At 39.2% G+C, this 12,086-nt stretch overlaps 1 protein-coding gene across 5 annotated transcripts in view; it reads right to left on the bottom strand.

Moving 5' to 3' along the window:
* The window catches only part of SPAG9 (sperm associated antigen 9), a 131,653-nt gene that overhangs the window by 58,770 nt on the left and 60,797 nt on the right, over positions 1–12,086 (bottom strand). For all 5 annotated transcript variants that reach the window (XM_042967705.1, XM_042967706.1, XM_042967708.1 and 2 more), the window contains one exon: positions 8,217–8,367. In XM_042967705.1, coding sequence (XP_042823639.1) covers positions 8,217–8,367 — 151 coding nt within the window. The remainder of the gene's footprint in view (positions 1–8,216; positions 8,368–12,086) is intronic.

Below are 12,086 nucleotides of genomic sequence, written 5' to 3'. Positions count from 1 at the left end.
AAAAAGCTCCCCAATTCTAAAGCTGTAACAATTTGAGCAACAAAATAAATGATACCACTAGATAACCTACAGAATAAAATAAATATCCGTGAGTTCAAGGAAGGAAGGAAGGAAGGAAGGAAGGAAGGAAGGCAGGCAGGCAGGCAGAAGGGAGGAAGGGGCTCACCCTCACAGAAGAATTAAAGTTAATGTAGAATGGATGAAGAAAACAGAAAATAAGCATTGGATCACTACAGTAATGACTGTAAGATCCAGTGACGGATACTAAAATAAGTAGCTGAAAGTTTGAAGAGAAACGGGATATTTGCACAGTCTCCGAGGAGATCCCCCAAGACACTTATGAACTATAAAGGGAAAAACAGCAACGACGGTGGAGAAAGCCAACACATACCAGCTACACCAAGCAATCTAAGTTAGTAGTCACCACTAAGGCACACTGCTTCTGCAGCATTCTTGTCAAAACGTATAACCTCAATCTAATCACGAAAAATCACCAGAGAAGCTCAAACCGTGGGACATTTTACAATATAATTAACCAATACTCTTCACGCCTCAAGGTCAAGACTGACGAACTGTCACATGTTGGAAGAGACTGGGGACACTTAACTCAGTGCAAGGTGGGATGCTGGACTGGATCCTGAACCAGAAGACAGTAGTGGAAAAACTGGCAAAATCCTAATATAAGTTTACAGTTTAGCTAATGATATTGTACCCATGTCAACTGTCTGTTTTAATAACTGTATATACTATGGTTAGTTAACACTTGATGATGGGTGATGGGTAACCAGGAATTCTGTACTGCTTTAGCAATTTTTCTGAAAGTCTAAAATATTTCAAAATGAGAAGTTAAAAAAAAACTGAGCCCTTTAACTGTTTAGATATTTTTAACTACACACATTTTATAGTAGGAATCTTTAATCACAAAAGATTACAGGATAAGGTTCAACTACTATACAAATTCAAGTTTGGAAAAAGTGAAGAAATAGGAACTAAATGGTCAACCACAAATGGAGGAGGATGGAAGATTCTTCTGCACAAGAATGCTGGCTCTGTTACCACTTCCTGTTCTGTATGCTAAGCACATCCCCTGAAGAATGCAGCCACACACTGACCACTGGCTGGCTTCACATACCAAACCCTGCTAACAAGAGCTTTTCACAGCAGTCCAAAAGTATTTCAAGTCATATGGTTTTAAAAGAACTCTTAAACTTTTGACAAGTAGGTCCCCCTCCAATTGCTTTTTATTTGAAATTGTTTTTCTCAATTCTAAACGTCATATTCCACTAATAATCACCAACCTGGGATACTCTTTGAAGAAAAAGATATTTGGTGGGGGGGAGTATATGCTAGAAAACAGCATGAAAACATTATGTACAGTACAGGATTCTTTAAATACCTCATTCTCTCTCTTTCCATATCTGTGCGTAAGGAAGGGATGTCTGAACTTGAAATGTGTCCAACAGTAAAGAACTCGTACAATACATCACCAGTGAGAGGACAAAGGGCTCTTGGCAGGCAGTTTGGCAATGTCTATCAAAATTTTAAATGTATGTTTTGATCCAGCAATCCCACTTACAGGAATCATAAATACAAGCATAAAATTATGTGTAAGGTTATTCACTACAGCATTGTTTATAATAGCAAAGGACTAGGAAAAACTGGGGTGTCCCATCAAAGTAGATTTTAATTATAGCCAGGATATGTGAACCCTTCGCCTCCGCCCTTCCTCCAGGATTCTGATAAATCAATGATCTTCCTTCACTACTTTGTTTTCAATTTCTCTTTCTACTGGACCCTTCTAAGTACACAAGCAACAAGGTCCCTCCCATACTAAGAGTACCTTCCCTCCCACCCCCTCCACTGCTCAGGCAACTCACGTTGTCCTTTTCCCTCTTCCCATTACAACTACCTGTTTTGAGTCCCTGATACTTTCTTGTTCCTCTTTTCTTGACTTCAACATTCACTCCCGTTACTGGCCCTGCAACTCAAACTGCTCAAACCTACACCTACAAATTCGATCTTCATCCTACATGACGTCTCCACACCAGCTGAGCCTGCTAACGACTGCTTCCATTCTAAAGCCCTCTCATCCTTTGACTTCCAGGGCCACAATCTTTTGCGGTCTTTCTTGCCACTTCCAGCCAGTGTCCTTCTCTCCACATACATCTTCTGAGTCTCCAGTCCAGATTTCCCCCATCCCCACTCTATGTGGATGCTGCCTTCCTCACCTGCTCAGGCTCTCACACCCTATGCCTAGGGTGTCTTTCTTGGGGAGGTCTTTGTCACCCTGTTTAAGATCTGACACCCAAAGCCAGACTGCCCCTTAGCATGGATGTCCTTCACGCTGCCAGGGCCCTGGCACCTCTCTCCACTAGGTTATTCCCTCATGATATACTCCCAAGCTTGTGTGGGTTACATACTGCCCAACCCCCACCCCACTTCACCCTATGGTGCTTCATACTGCTCTGCCCTAACTACCAGCTTTAGCACTAAATTGTGCAGAAAGGACACAGGAAGGGCAGATGATACAATACTACAAAATATAAATAATTACAGCTTTATAGTAAGTCTTGATATCTAGTAGGGCAGGTTAGTGTTTTTATTGTTCTTCTTCAGGACTGTCTTGGGTTATTCTTGGTCTTTTGTTCTCCAAGCCTTCTTTCTTTGCAGCTTGTTGGTGAATATAATTCAGTTGGATGAACAACCCTACCGTAACATTTTTTGCCCATTCCCAGACTTAGCACTTTAACAATACTTTATTTACTTACTTACCTATTTATTTAAGTTCATTTATTTTGAAAGAGAAAGAGAGCATGCACAAGCGTGGGGGGGGGGGGGGGTTGGTCAGAAAGAGAAGGAGACAGAGGGAATCTCAAGCAGGCTCTGTGCTATCAGCACAGAGTCTGACTCGGGGCTCGAATCCTTGAACTGTGAGATCATGACTTGAGCTGAAACCAACAGCCCAACGCTGAACCAGATGAGCCACCCAGGTGCCCCTATAATACATTTTTAGCAGAACAGCTTAGGTGATTCAACACAAGTTGCTTCTGACCTATTTCACTAGAAGCACTTCCAGTAAGAAATGTCTGTTAATGATGCAATATAAACTTCTGCCTTGAACTGATCTCTAAACTAGATCTGAGGGTCATTAACAGGGTGTCAGGTGAGGCTTTGCATAAACTGTGGCATTACTGGGGGTAACCTAAGCAGGTCAGAAATATATATGTGGGAAAATTATAAAAGAAAGCAACTGGATGCAGCAGTTCAGGAAAGGCTTGAGGGCCGGAGATTCAAATCTGTGAACAGACGTGTGGAGGGCATTTACAGACATGGGACTTGAGCTACCCAGATTATGTAGAGAGGAGGGCTGAGCTTTAAGCTCTGGGGAACTCCAACACTTAGAGGTCCAGGAGCCACCAGGGGAGGGGGTGTCCTGGAAGCAAAGGGAAGAAAGCATTTCAAGAAGTTCAAAGTATTTGAGTGTGTCAATGCTGCTACAAGGTAGGGTGGGAATGAGAACTTCCCCTTATATTTGTAAAGATGGATGTTCTGGGTAACCCTTACAAAAGGGTTAAGTCAACACAGTAGTTAAAACAAAAAGTCTCAGAGAAGAGAAGTGAAAACCATTCCTCAAACATGCCAGTTTGTCCCTGCCTCAGAGCCTTTACAGATGCTATTTGGTCATCCTGAAACATGTATTCCTCTAGACTGTTCTGTACACCCGTACATCCCTCCCGTCAGGATGCAAATCACCTCCTCCAAGAGGCCTTCCTAAGTAAACACCCTTCCCCACTAATTACTTTTTAGCCCCTTACACCTTGCTTTCTCAAAACAGTATATCACACACACAAGACAGTAAATCACAATACTTGAAATCTGTTACTTCATTTATTTGTTAATCTCTCCTACAAGAATACGATACATGAAGGAATAACATGTACAAACACTTTTTAAGGGCAACTTAAACATTTTTCTGGATGCATCATTCCTGAAAGATCTTCTAGTACCTGAAGATACAACCTTATTGTTTTTAAGTTTATTTATTTACTTTGAGAGACCATGCACGTGAGCACAAGCAGGGGAGGGGCAGAGAGAGAGAATCCCAAGCAGGCTCTGCACTGTCAGCACAGAGCTCAACGCAGGGCTCAAACCCATGAACCGTGAGATCATGACCTGAGCCGAAGTGGGCCGCTTAACCAACTGAGCAACGCAAGCGCCTCTGAAGATACAACCTTATTGACTACAATTCTCTGGCGGTACGAACTGTGCAATACAGCAACAAAGAAGGTCCGTAATGTTAGAATCATTGGCAACCCCCCCGTACTGCCATTCTTCTGCCACGAAGCTTCCTATAGGAACCTATATGTTCCTTGGTTATAACCCATCATGTGGTTTTCTCACAGAACATTTTTACTTTAACGTTACTTCAGAGAAAACTGTTTAGTAAAATTAATATTAATTGTAATTCTCACCTTCAATTTCTTGTTCACAACGGCAGAGCATACCCTAAATCCAGCTAGGTCATCCCCAAAGTTCTCAGAGAAATGAAAGTTGTAGAAAACTTTAAATCAGAGATAGCCTAGCCCACTTCCTGTCATACATGGACACCAAGACCAGTGGCCCATAATTAAAACTCCTAAACCCAGGTGGCTCAGTCGGTTAAGCGTCCGACTCCAGCTCGGGTCATGATCTCACGGTTTGTGAGTTCGAGCCCCGCGTCAGGCTCTGTGCTGACAGCTCAGAGCCTGGAGCCTGCTTCCGATTCTGTGTCTCCCCCTCTCTCTGCCCCTCCCATGCTCAGGCTCTGTCTCTGTCTCTCAGTAATAAATAAATGTTAAAAAAAATTCTAAACTCTTCAACCCAACTCCTAGCCTTTTGTAAAGTTAGAGAAAGCCGTCTGGCTTATGACAAGGGCCTAGGTAAATAACAAAGTATGTTCTAATTATTAGACAAACTTTAGAAACTAGACTTTTGTTATTTTGTAATGTACCACTTCACTCCTGGAAATTATTAGTTGAGACCTTTATATCATTTAGTGGCTCTGTGTCCAGAGTAGAAAGAGATAGGATTTTATTCTAGAAACTCTATGGGAAATACTTGCCTTAGTATCTCTAGGAAGGATACAAAAAAAACCCTCCCAGGTTTAAGTCCATATTAATAATCTGTTAATCAGTTTATAACTTGTCAGTGAAGTTCTGGCACAGCATGTTGCTGGATTAAATAAATAAGAGAATTACAATCATCATTTCTTTAAGGTTCCTTTTTGGAATATAAGTAAAATATAGTTACCATATGGTATATATTTTTGATGTACTAAAAGTATCCCTCCTACTTAATTTTGTTTTGGGAAAGGGACACAGTAAGTAGGTGTATTGAGGGAGGGGTGTTCTGGAAGATCTATTAAACCTACAGGCATGCTTTAAAAAAGCTAGAGTGGAGTAGCAGTGAAGAATTAGAGAGTCTCCTAGAGGCATCGATGTGGACTGCTACTGAGCATACGCATGGTTAGATTCTAATAAATTGAACGATACGGAAGAGAGAAGGGGAAAAGGTGAAGTCAGTCTTACTGTTAAAAATACTTTTCAGTGGGAGAAAAGCTATCAAATATTTATTGACTGCTTACTGTTTCGAGCACATTTCAAAGATCAATGGAATGATTCTAAATGCCCCTACAAAAACCAAAAAACAAACCACACAAAATACAAAAAACACAAAACCTCCACTTACTGGAGCTGACAGACCATTTATATTATCCAAAAAAAGTCTTCCTAACATCTAAAACAAATAATTCACTTAACAAACACATTCTGAGTGGGCACTATGTGCTAGGCACTTTTCTAAATGCTAAAGATACAGTAGTAAGTAAATCACATGGATTTTAAGTGGAGGGAAATATACCAAATAAGTAAATGGCTTAGTATTTTAAAAGTATCAGAGTTACCTTTAAAGCACTTAGACCATGATAAGTACTTTGGAGGGGGAAAAAAAAGAAAGAACAGGAGATAAGATGTAAGAAATTTATTTGTATTCATTGTAGGTAGCCTATCTGTTTTATTATAGAGTAGATTTTATAATATAACAAGGTTCTTTTAGAATCAATATTCGCAGGGGGCGCCTGGGTGGCTCAGTTGGTTAAATGTCCGATTCTTGATTTCAGTTCAGGTCATGATCCCATGAGGTCATGATTTGTGAGTCTGAGCCCCACATCGGGCTCTGCACTGATAGAACAGACTGCTTGGGTTTCTCCTTCTCTTTCTCTCTCTCTCAAAATAAATAAATAAACATAAAAAATATATAACCCAGGGACGCCAGAGTGGCTCAGTCAGTTAAGGGTTTGACTTCGACCCAGGCCATGATCTCAAAGTTTGTGAGTCTGAGCCCCACATCAGGGTCTGTGCTGACAGCTCAGAGCCTGGAGTCTGTTCAAATTCTGTGTCTCCCTCTCTCTCTCTCTGCCCCTCCCCTGTTTACTTGGGTGCTCTCTCTCTCTCTCAAAAATAAACATTAAAAAAATTATATATATATATATGTATATATATAATGTATATGTATATGTATATATATGTATGTATATATATAATATATACATATTTTTATAAAATATATCACTTTGTAAGGTACAAAATATAACTTCATATATTTTTTAACTATTAGTATATCTCCCCTCTTAGAGTTTATTATTAATTATAATTTATTTGATATGTTCTTGGTCAAGAATATAATCTATAATAACTAACCACAAGGCCTTTTAGCTAAACACAATGCACTTTTGAATACTGCTTTATGAAGGATTTTGAGGGGAAAAAAACATGTTTAGAAAAAAAAGTGAAGGCGCGCCTGGGTGGCTCAGTCAGTTAAGTGTCTGACTTCGACTCAGGTCATGATCTCGTGGTCCGTGAGTTCCAGCCTTGCATCAGGCTCTGTGCTAACAGCTCAGAGCCTGGAGCTTGCTTCTGATTCTCTGTCTCCCTATCTCTCTGCTCCTCCCCTGTTCATGCTCTTTCTCTCTCTCAAAAATAAATAAACATTAAAAAAAAAAAAGTGAAGCCCTACTAAATTGTGAAGCTTCCAACAGTGAACCAAGGATTTCAAGCACCAATGATTTTCATTTCTAAAAAACATTACACTCACTAGTCACCCCATCTAAAATTTATATGATCAAATAAAAATCAAAATAGCCTAAATCAAATAGAAATTTTGGTTATTAATGTCATTAGTATGCTAATCAAGATATAACAATGCTTGACTTTGTTTTCCTATATAACCTTAAAGGAACAGTAAAACACTAACTCTTTGGGAAGAACTCATTGCTAATTTAAAACAAAGGCATTAGTTTTACAAGCTAAAATGCATACAAACTTTCATTTTACTATGTTTCAGCTGTCTAGCACTTCTAATTTGGGTTAGAAAGTTTATACAATGTGTTGAGGGAGCGTAGAGCAAGCTAAGGGCAAAGTACAGGCTAACAGTTCTGCCTGCCCCTGTCCCCCTCCCCCCACCAGGTGGAATATGTGTGATATTCCTCGGATGCTCCTGGTTGCCCAAGAACAAAGGAAAGGGGTTTAAGTGCTTGCCATGGTGATGTGGGAAACTAAGGCAAATGAAAAATTAAACTCCCTTACTGCCTACAGGCCACTGACAAGTCCTTGAAATGGGCAGAATAATCTCCCTCTAGGAGGAGCCTGGATGATGATAACACTTTGCTAGGGGCAAAAGAGAATCTTGCCTTAACAATATCCTGACGCCCCTCTCAGGAACCTGTAAGTCTATTTTAACATATAAAAATTCCTTTGGAAACGTCCTTTATCTCAACTCCCCCAAGATATATGCTGGCAAACATACTCCAAGCTTAGGGCCCCCAATATACATCTGAAGGGTCTCATGACTGAGGTTTTACTAAACATTAATACATGGTGTTTCCTTAGCAACAGCTAGCCCCTCAAGGTCCTGGAAACCTTGCTTCCAAAATTCCTTCGCGACTTGCTCTATCCCTGACCCCCTCCCAACCTGAGGGTATGTAATGGGTTACCCACCACAACCCCAATGCAGCTCTTCCGGCGCACAGGTCCTGCCCCCATGCCATAATAAAATCACCTTTTTGCACCAAAGACGTCTTCAAGAATTTTTTCTTGGCTGTCGGCTCTGGTTCACCCCCCAACCATGACCCCAAAACTTCATCACAATGTAAATTAAGATTTCATCAAAATTAAGCTTACCTTCAGGCTGGCATGAGAACGTGGTTGACTTAAATCCTGAAATTTCCATTGCTCTGATCCAGGGGTCTCTCCGCCTTTCTGAGTATCTGGTGTAAGCAATCCGTCTCCAGCAGGTAATGGGAAAATCCCTAATGATATAGGACGTTCTTTTCTATTGAAGAGGGGAGAAAAAATTAAGCATTCATTCATTTTTTATTTTAATTATCATGACTATAAGTAATAAGCCTGGGCTGTCACTGGTTTGGAATAATAACTCTTAAAAAATACTGTCTGCCTATCTAAACAAGTAAGTAGACTTACCAAAGAGAAAGGACAGTCTCAGAAGTTCAAATTAGCCCCAAGAAATTAATTAACAAAAGTAATAACTAGTAGTTTAAGAAACCTTCTAAGTTACTGATGAGTTCCTTCCCCGGGAAGCAGTCAGTGGTCTGGTTTCATAGCAACAAAAGCTACTAAATTTTCATTCCCGCTTACATTAGCCAGCGGGAAACTGCCAACCTCCTCCTTTGGAAGGAAGTAACAAGCCTTGCTTCTAGACTTCCCAAATCCTCAAACTCATACCTAGATGCTTACCCAAGCTTCTTCAGGGTACATCTTTTCTGCCTAGAGGAAAATCTGTGTATAATCTAAACCAGGACTACCAATTAATTGATAAAAAGAACTCAAGAGAGTTTTAATCCTTAACAGCAGGAAAGCGGTATTTTTCTACAGAACCAGTATATGCATTCCTTTCAATCACAGTACTTATGAGAAAACCATTGTCAGTTTTTCCAAACAAGGAGGCCAAAAAAATTCTATAAAAGACTGTAGAGTTTCCAGTGCTTTGTGGGAAATTTCAATGAACAAGAGTTACAATTTTAATAAGAATAGAATTTCAACTAGAAACACATCCTTTGGTGAGGCATAGCAGATTACAAATCAAAGGACTTTTTATAGGGTGGAAACCAGCCTAGGAAGAGGTCGTCCTGGGTCATTAACTCAAAAGAGTGGAAACTGGCAAGAAAGGAGACACTAAAAGTTTGGGGCCTCCTGGAACTCATACCTCTACTGGTAAGAATGTAAATTAGAATAGAAACACTAAGGCTGTAAATAAAAGCGGGAAAATACTCCGTTTTGCTAAGTTATTCTCTAAGCTCATTTTTATACCAAGAAACTTAAGCCACTTGAAATGTGCCCTCACTTAACACAAAGGATATATGCTCTTCCATTCCAAACTACAATCAAAGGATTAGTAAAATTGCCAGAACACCTTCTTAAAGACTGGATGAAGGAAAAGGATTGAGAGACTGCATTTTGTCAAAGGTGTGTGCACCAGGAAGTAAAACAGGACTTTTCTCTATTACTTATTGATCATTTCTTTACATGTGGAATACTCTTCCCATTTGATTTGGGAAAATTCAAATGCAGGTAGGGAGGACAATAAAAGGCTAGATTTTAAAACAAATTTGTTTATAAACAATCTATGAGCTTCCAGAACATCCAAACGACAAAAACGAAATTAACTACTCAGCTATTCTGTTTAGACCAGTTATTCCCTACTGCTGCCTCAGCAGTAAAGTTTTTATAAGTCTGTAGTGAAAAGAGACATTATTTATAATATCCTTATTGGATAACATAGGCCATATTGTACACATATACATTTCCATATATCATAGAACCTGGTCCTTCCTGAGAATGATGGATTTTTTCTACATCTTTTCTGCTTCCTTGATTTTAAAATCCCTTTTCATCAAACGATGGTGACAACGTTTAGAAAGCAAATTTTGTTTTAATGTCCATACCTGACAAAATAAAAAGTTGTTAACCTGATGTTTATCCCTCAATTTGGGAAGAATATATTTTGGGAACCAAAAATCTGAGGGTCTAAGTGCTACTTAGATAGATGACTTACTTTTTTTTTTTTTTTGGTTAATGTTTATTTATTTTTGAGAGAGAGAGACAGAGAGAGACAGAGCACGAGTGGGGAAGGGACAGAGAGAGAGCGAGACACAGAATCCAAAGCAAGCTCCAGGCTCTGAGCTGTCACCACAGAACCTGATGCAGGGCTCGAACTCAAGAACTATGAGATCGTGACCTGAGCCAAAGTCGGACGCTTAACGGACTAAGCCACTCAGGCGCCCCACTCACTTATTTTTTAACATATCTTAATAACTTAAGCAAAAAGGTGTGAATTTAATCAGATAGTTCAATGGAAAGTTCTCTAACCCACCCAGGAAGATAATACAGACTTCATGCAAATCCATCACACTGCTAACAGAAATCAAAACACAGGCCAGGCGTTAGACTTCTCTTCCTATACGAATGACAGCACTTCATTTTCACACATATCAAGTACTGTAAAAGTAGAAACCAACTGGAGGAAGGAGCCTGCTATAGATCCAAGTTTTGCTTTTCCCCTCCTGTTAACTAAGCCTATAATCCAAAATACCAGTAGAATTTGTAACTGTTTATATTGCTTTTCTTAATCATTTAGAAACTGCTCTATAGGGAGGGCATTTTTCTTCAGAGACCATCAAGACCTGACGATCTGGGTTATAAGATTCCAACTCTGGAAAAAATATTACTACATCCATGCCTTCTCTCCTTATTTACTGAGAAGTTATATGAGAGTTAAGTGGAGGAAGGACATGCAATTATGCAAGTCAATCAGAATCCTACTTTTAAAAAAACACTGAAAGTTGAATGTTTGTTGCGTGTTTAATACTCTACACGTTAAATGCTCCAGTGAAACTCACAGAAGAAACCAAAGAATGGGATACAATGTGGGAAAATATCAAGTGACAGGTTTAAATGCCTGGTGTTTCCATATGCTATTACGGTCTAGAAACAAAGCCATCTTTGACTATCAGAACCCTTGTTACTTCTTTTAAAAACTGGCTTTGTTCCATATTTCCGCTTCTCAGTTGGTTATTTAAATGTTAGCTGTGTATAAATTCCCAATTAGGTTTTGAAACAGCTTTTTGGCTATACAGACATTTAAAACAAATAACCATAAATAAAATTTTTAAAGGATTGTTCAACACTCATCATGTGGCAAGCCCTAAGAAGGATGGTCTGGCTACATTATCTCATTTAACCCTCATAAGAAAATAGGAATTATTTCCCAGTTGTCAAATTAGGAAAAGTGATGCTCAGAGACATGAGGCACTAGTGATCCACAGAAGCGGGACTCAGAATCAGACCTGTTGCCCTCCAAGGCGCATGTAGCTTCCTTGGAACCTACCTATTTTCTTGACAATTTAATTTTAATGTTGAAGATTTTAATATCTTTATTCAAGCAGATCATCGGCAATTTTTGCATCAAGAAACTGTTTGAATTTAGTCATAAGGTATTTTATCAGTAAAATAGCTAAAGTTCTGGAAAATAGTTCTGCTACAGATGGGGTACGTATAAGTGACTGCAAATTATTTACTTGTTTGGCTTACTAAATATCTTGCAACTGACTGAAGACAAAACAATAATCTCACAATTTTTAAAACTATCCAAAGGGGGTAAGAAGGGTCCTACAGCACACATGTGGCAGAGCATTTATTGGCAAGGCAGCCCAGCTCCAAAGCCCACTGCGCGGCACTGCCTTCTCAGACAGAACCCAAACCTAAGACGGCCCTTTCAAATTAGTCTTATTTCAATATTCTATATATTCTTGAGTTAAGGTCTTTTTAACTTCCTAAAAGCCTAAATATACATATAAACAAATCTTTTATGTACTCAACATATAAAAGTAGTTAGATCTCTTCTGATTTTTATAAAATGAGGAAAGAAAATAAATGACCAAGTATCTAATTTTAGACCACAGATGAAATTTTAATTTCTGGGCCTTAATATTAAACATGAACTGATCTATGAATATAAAGAACACATTGAGGGAA

This window comes from Panthera tigris, chromosome E1, assembly GCF_018350195.1.
Source record: "Panthera tigris isolate Pti1 chromosome E1, P.tigris_Pti1_mat1.1, whole genome shotgun sequence".
Lineage (NCBI taxonomy): Eukaryota > Metazoa > Chordata > Mammalia > Carnivora > Felidae > Panthera > Panthera tigris.
The sequence above is the reverse complement of the archived record's forward strand: the minus strand, read 5'-3'. Positions and strand labels throughout refer to the sequence as shown.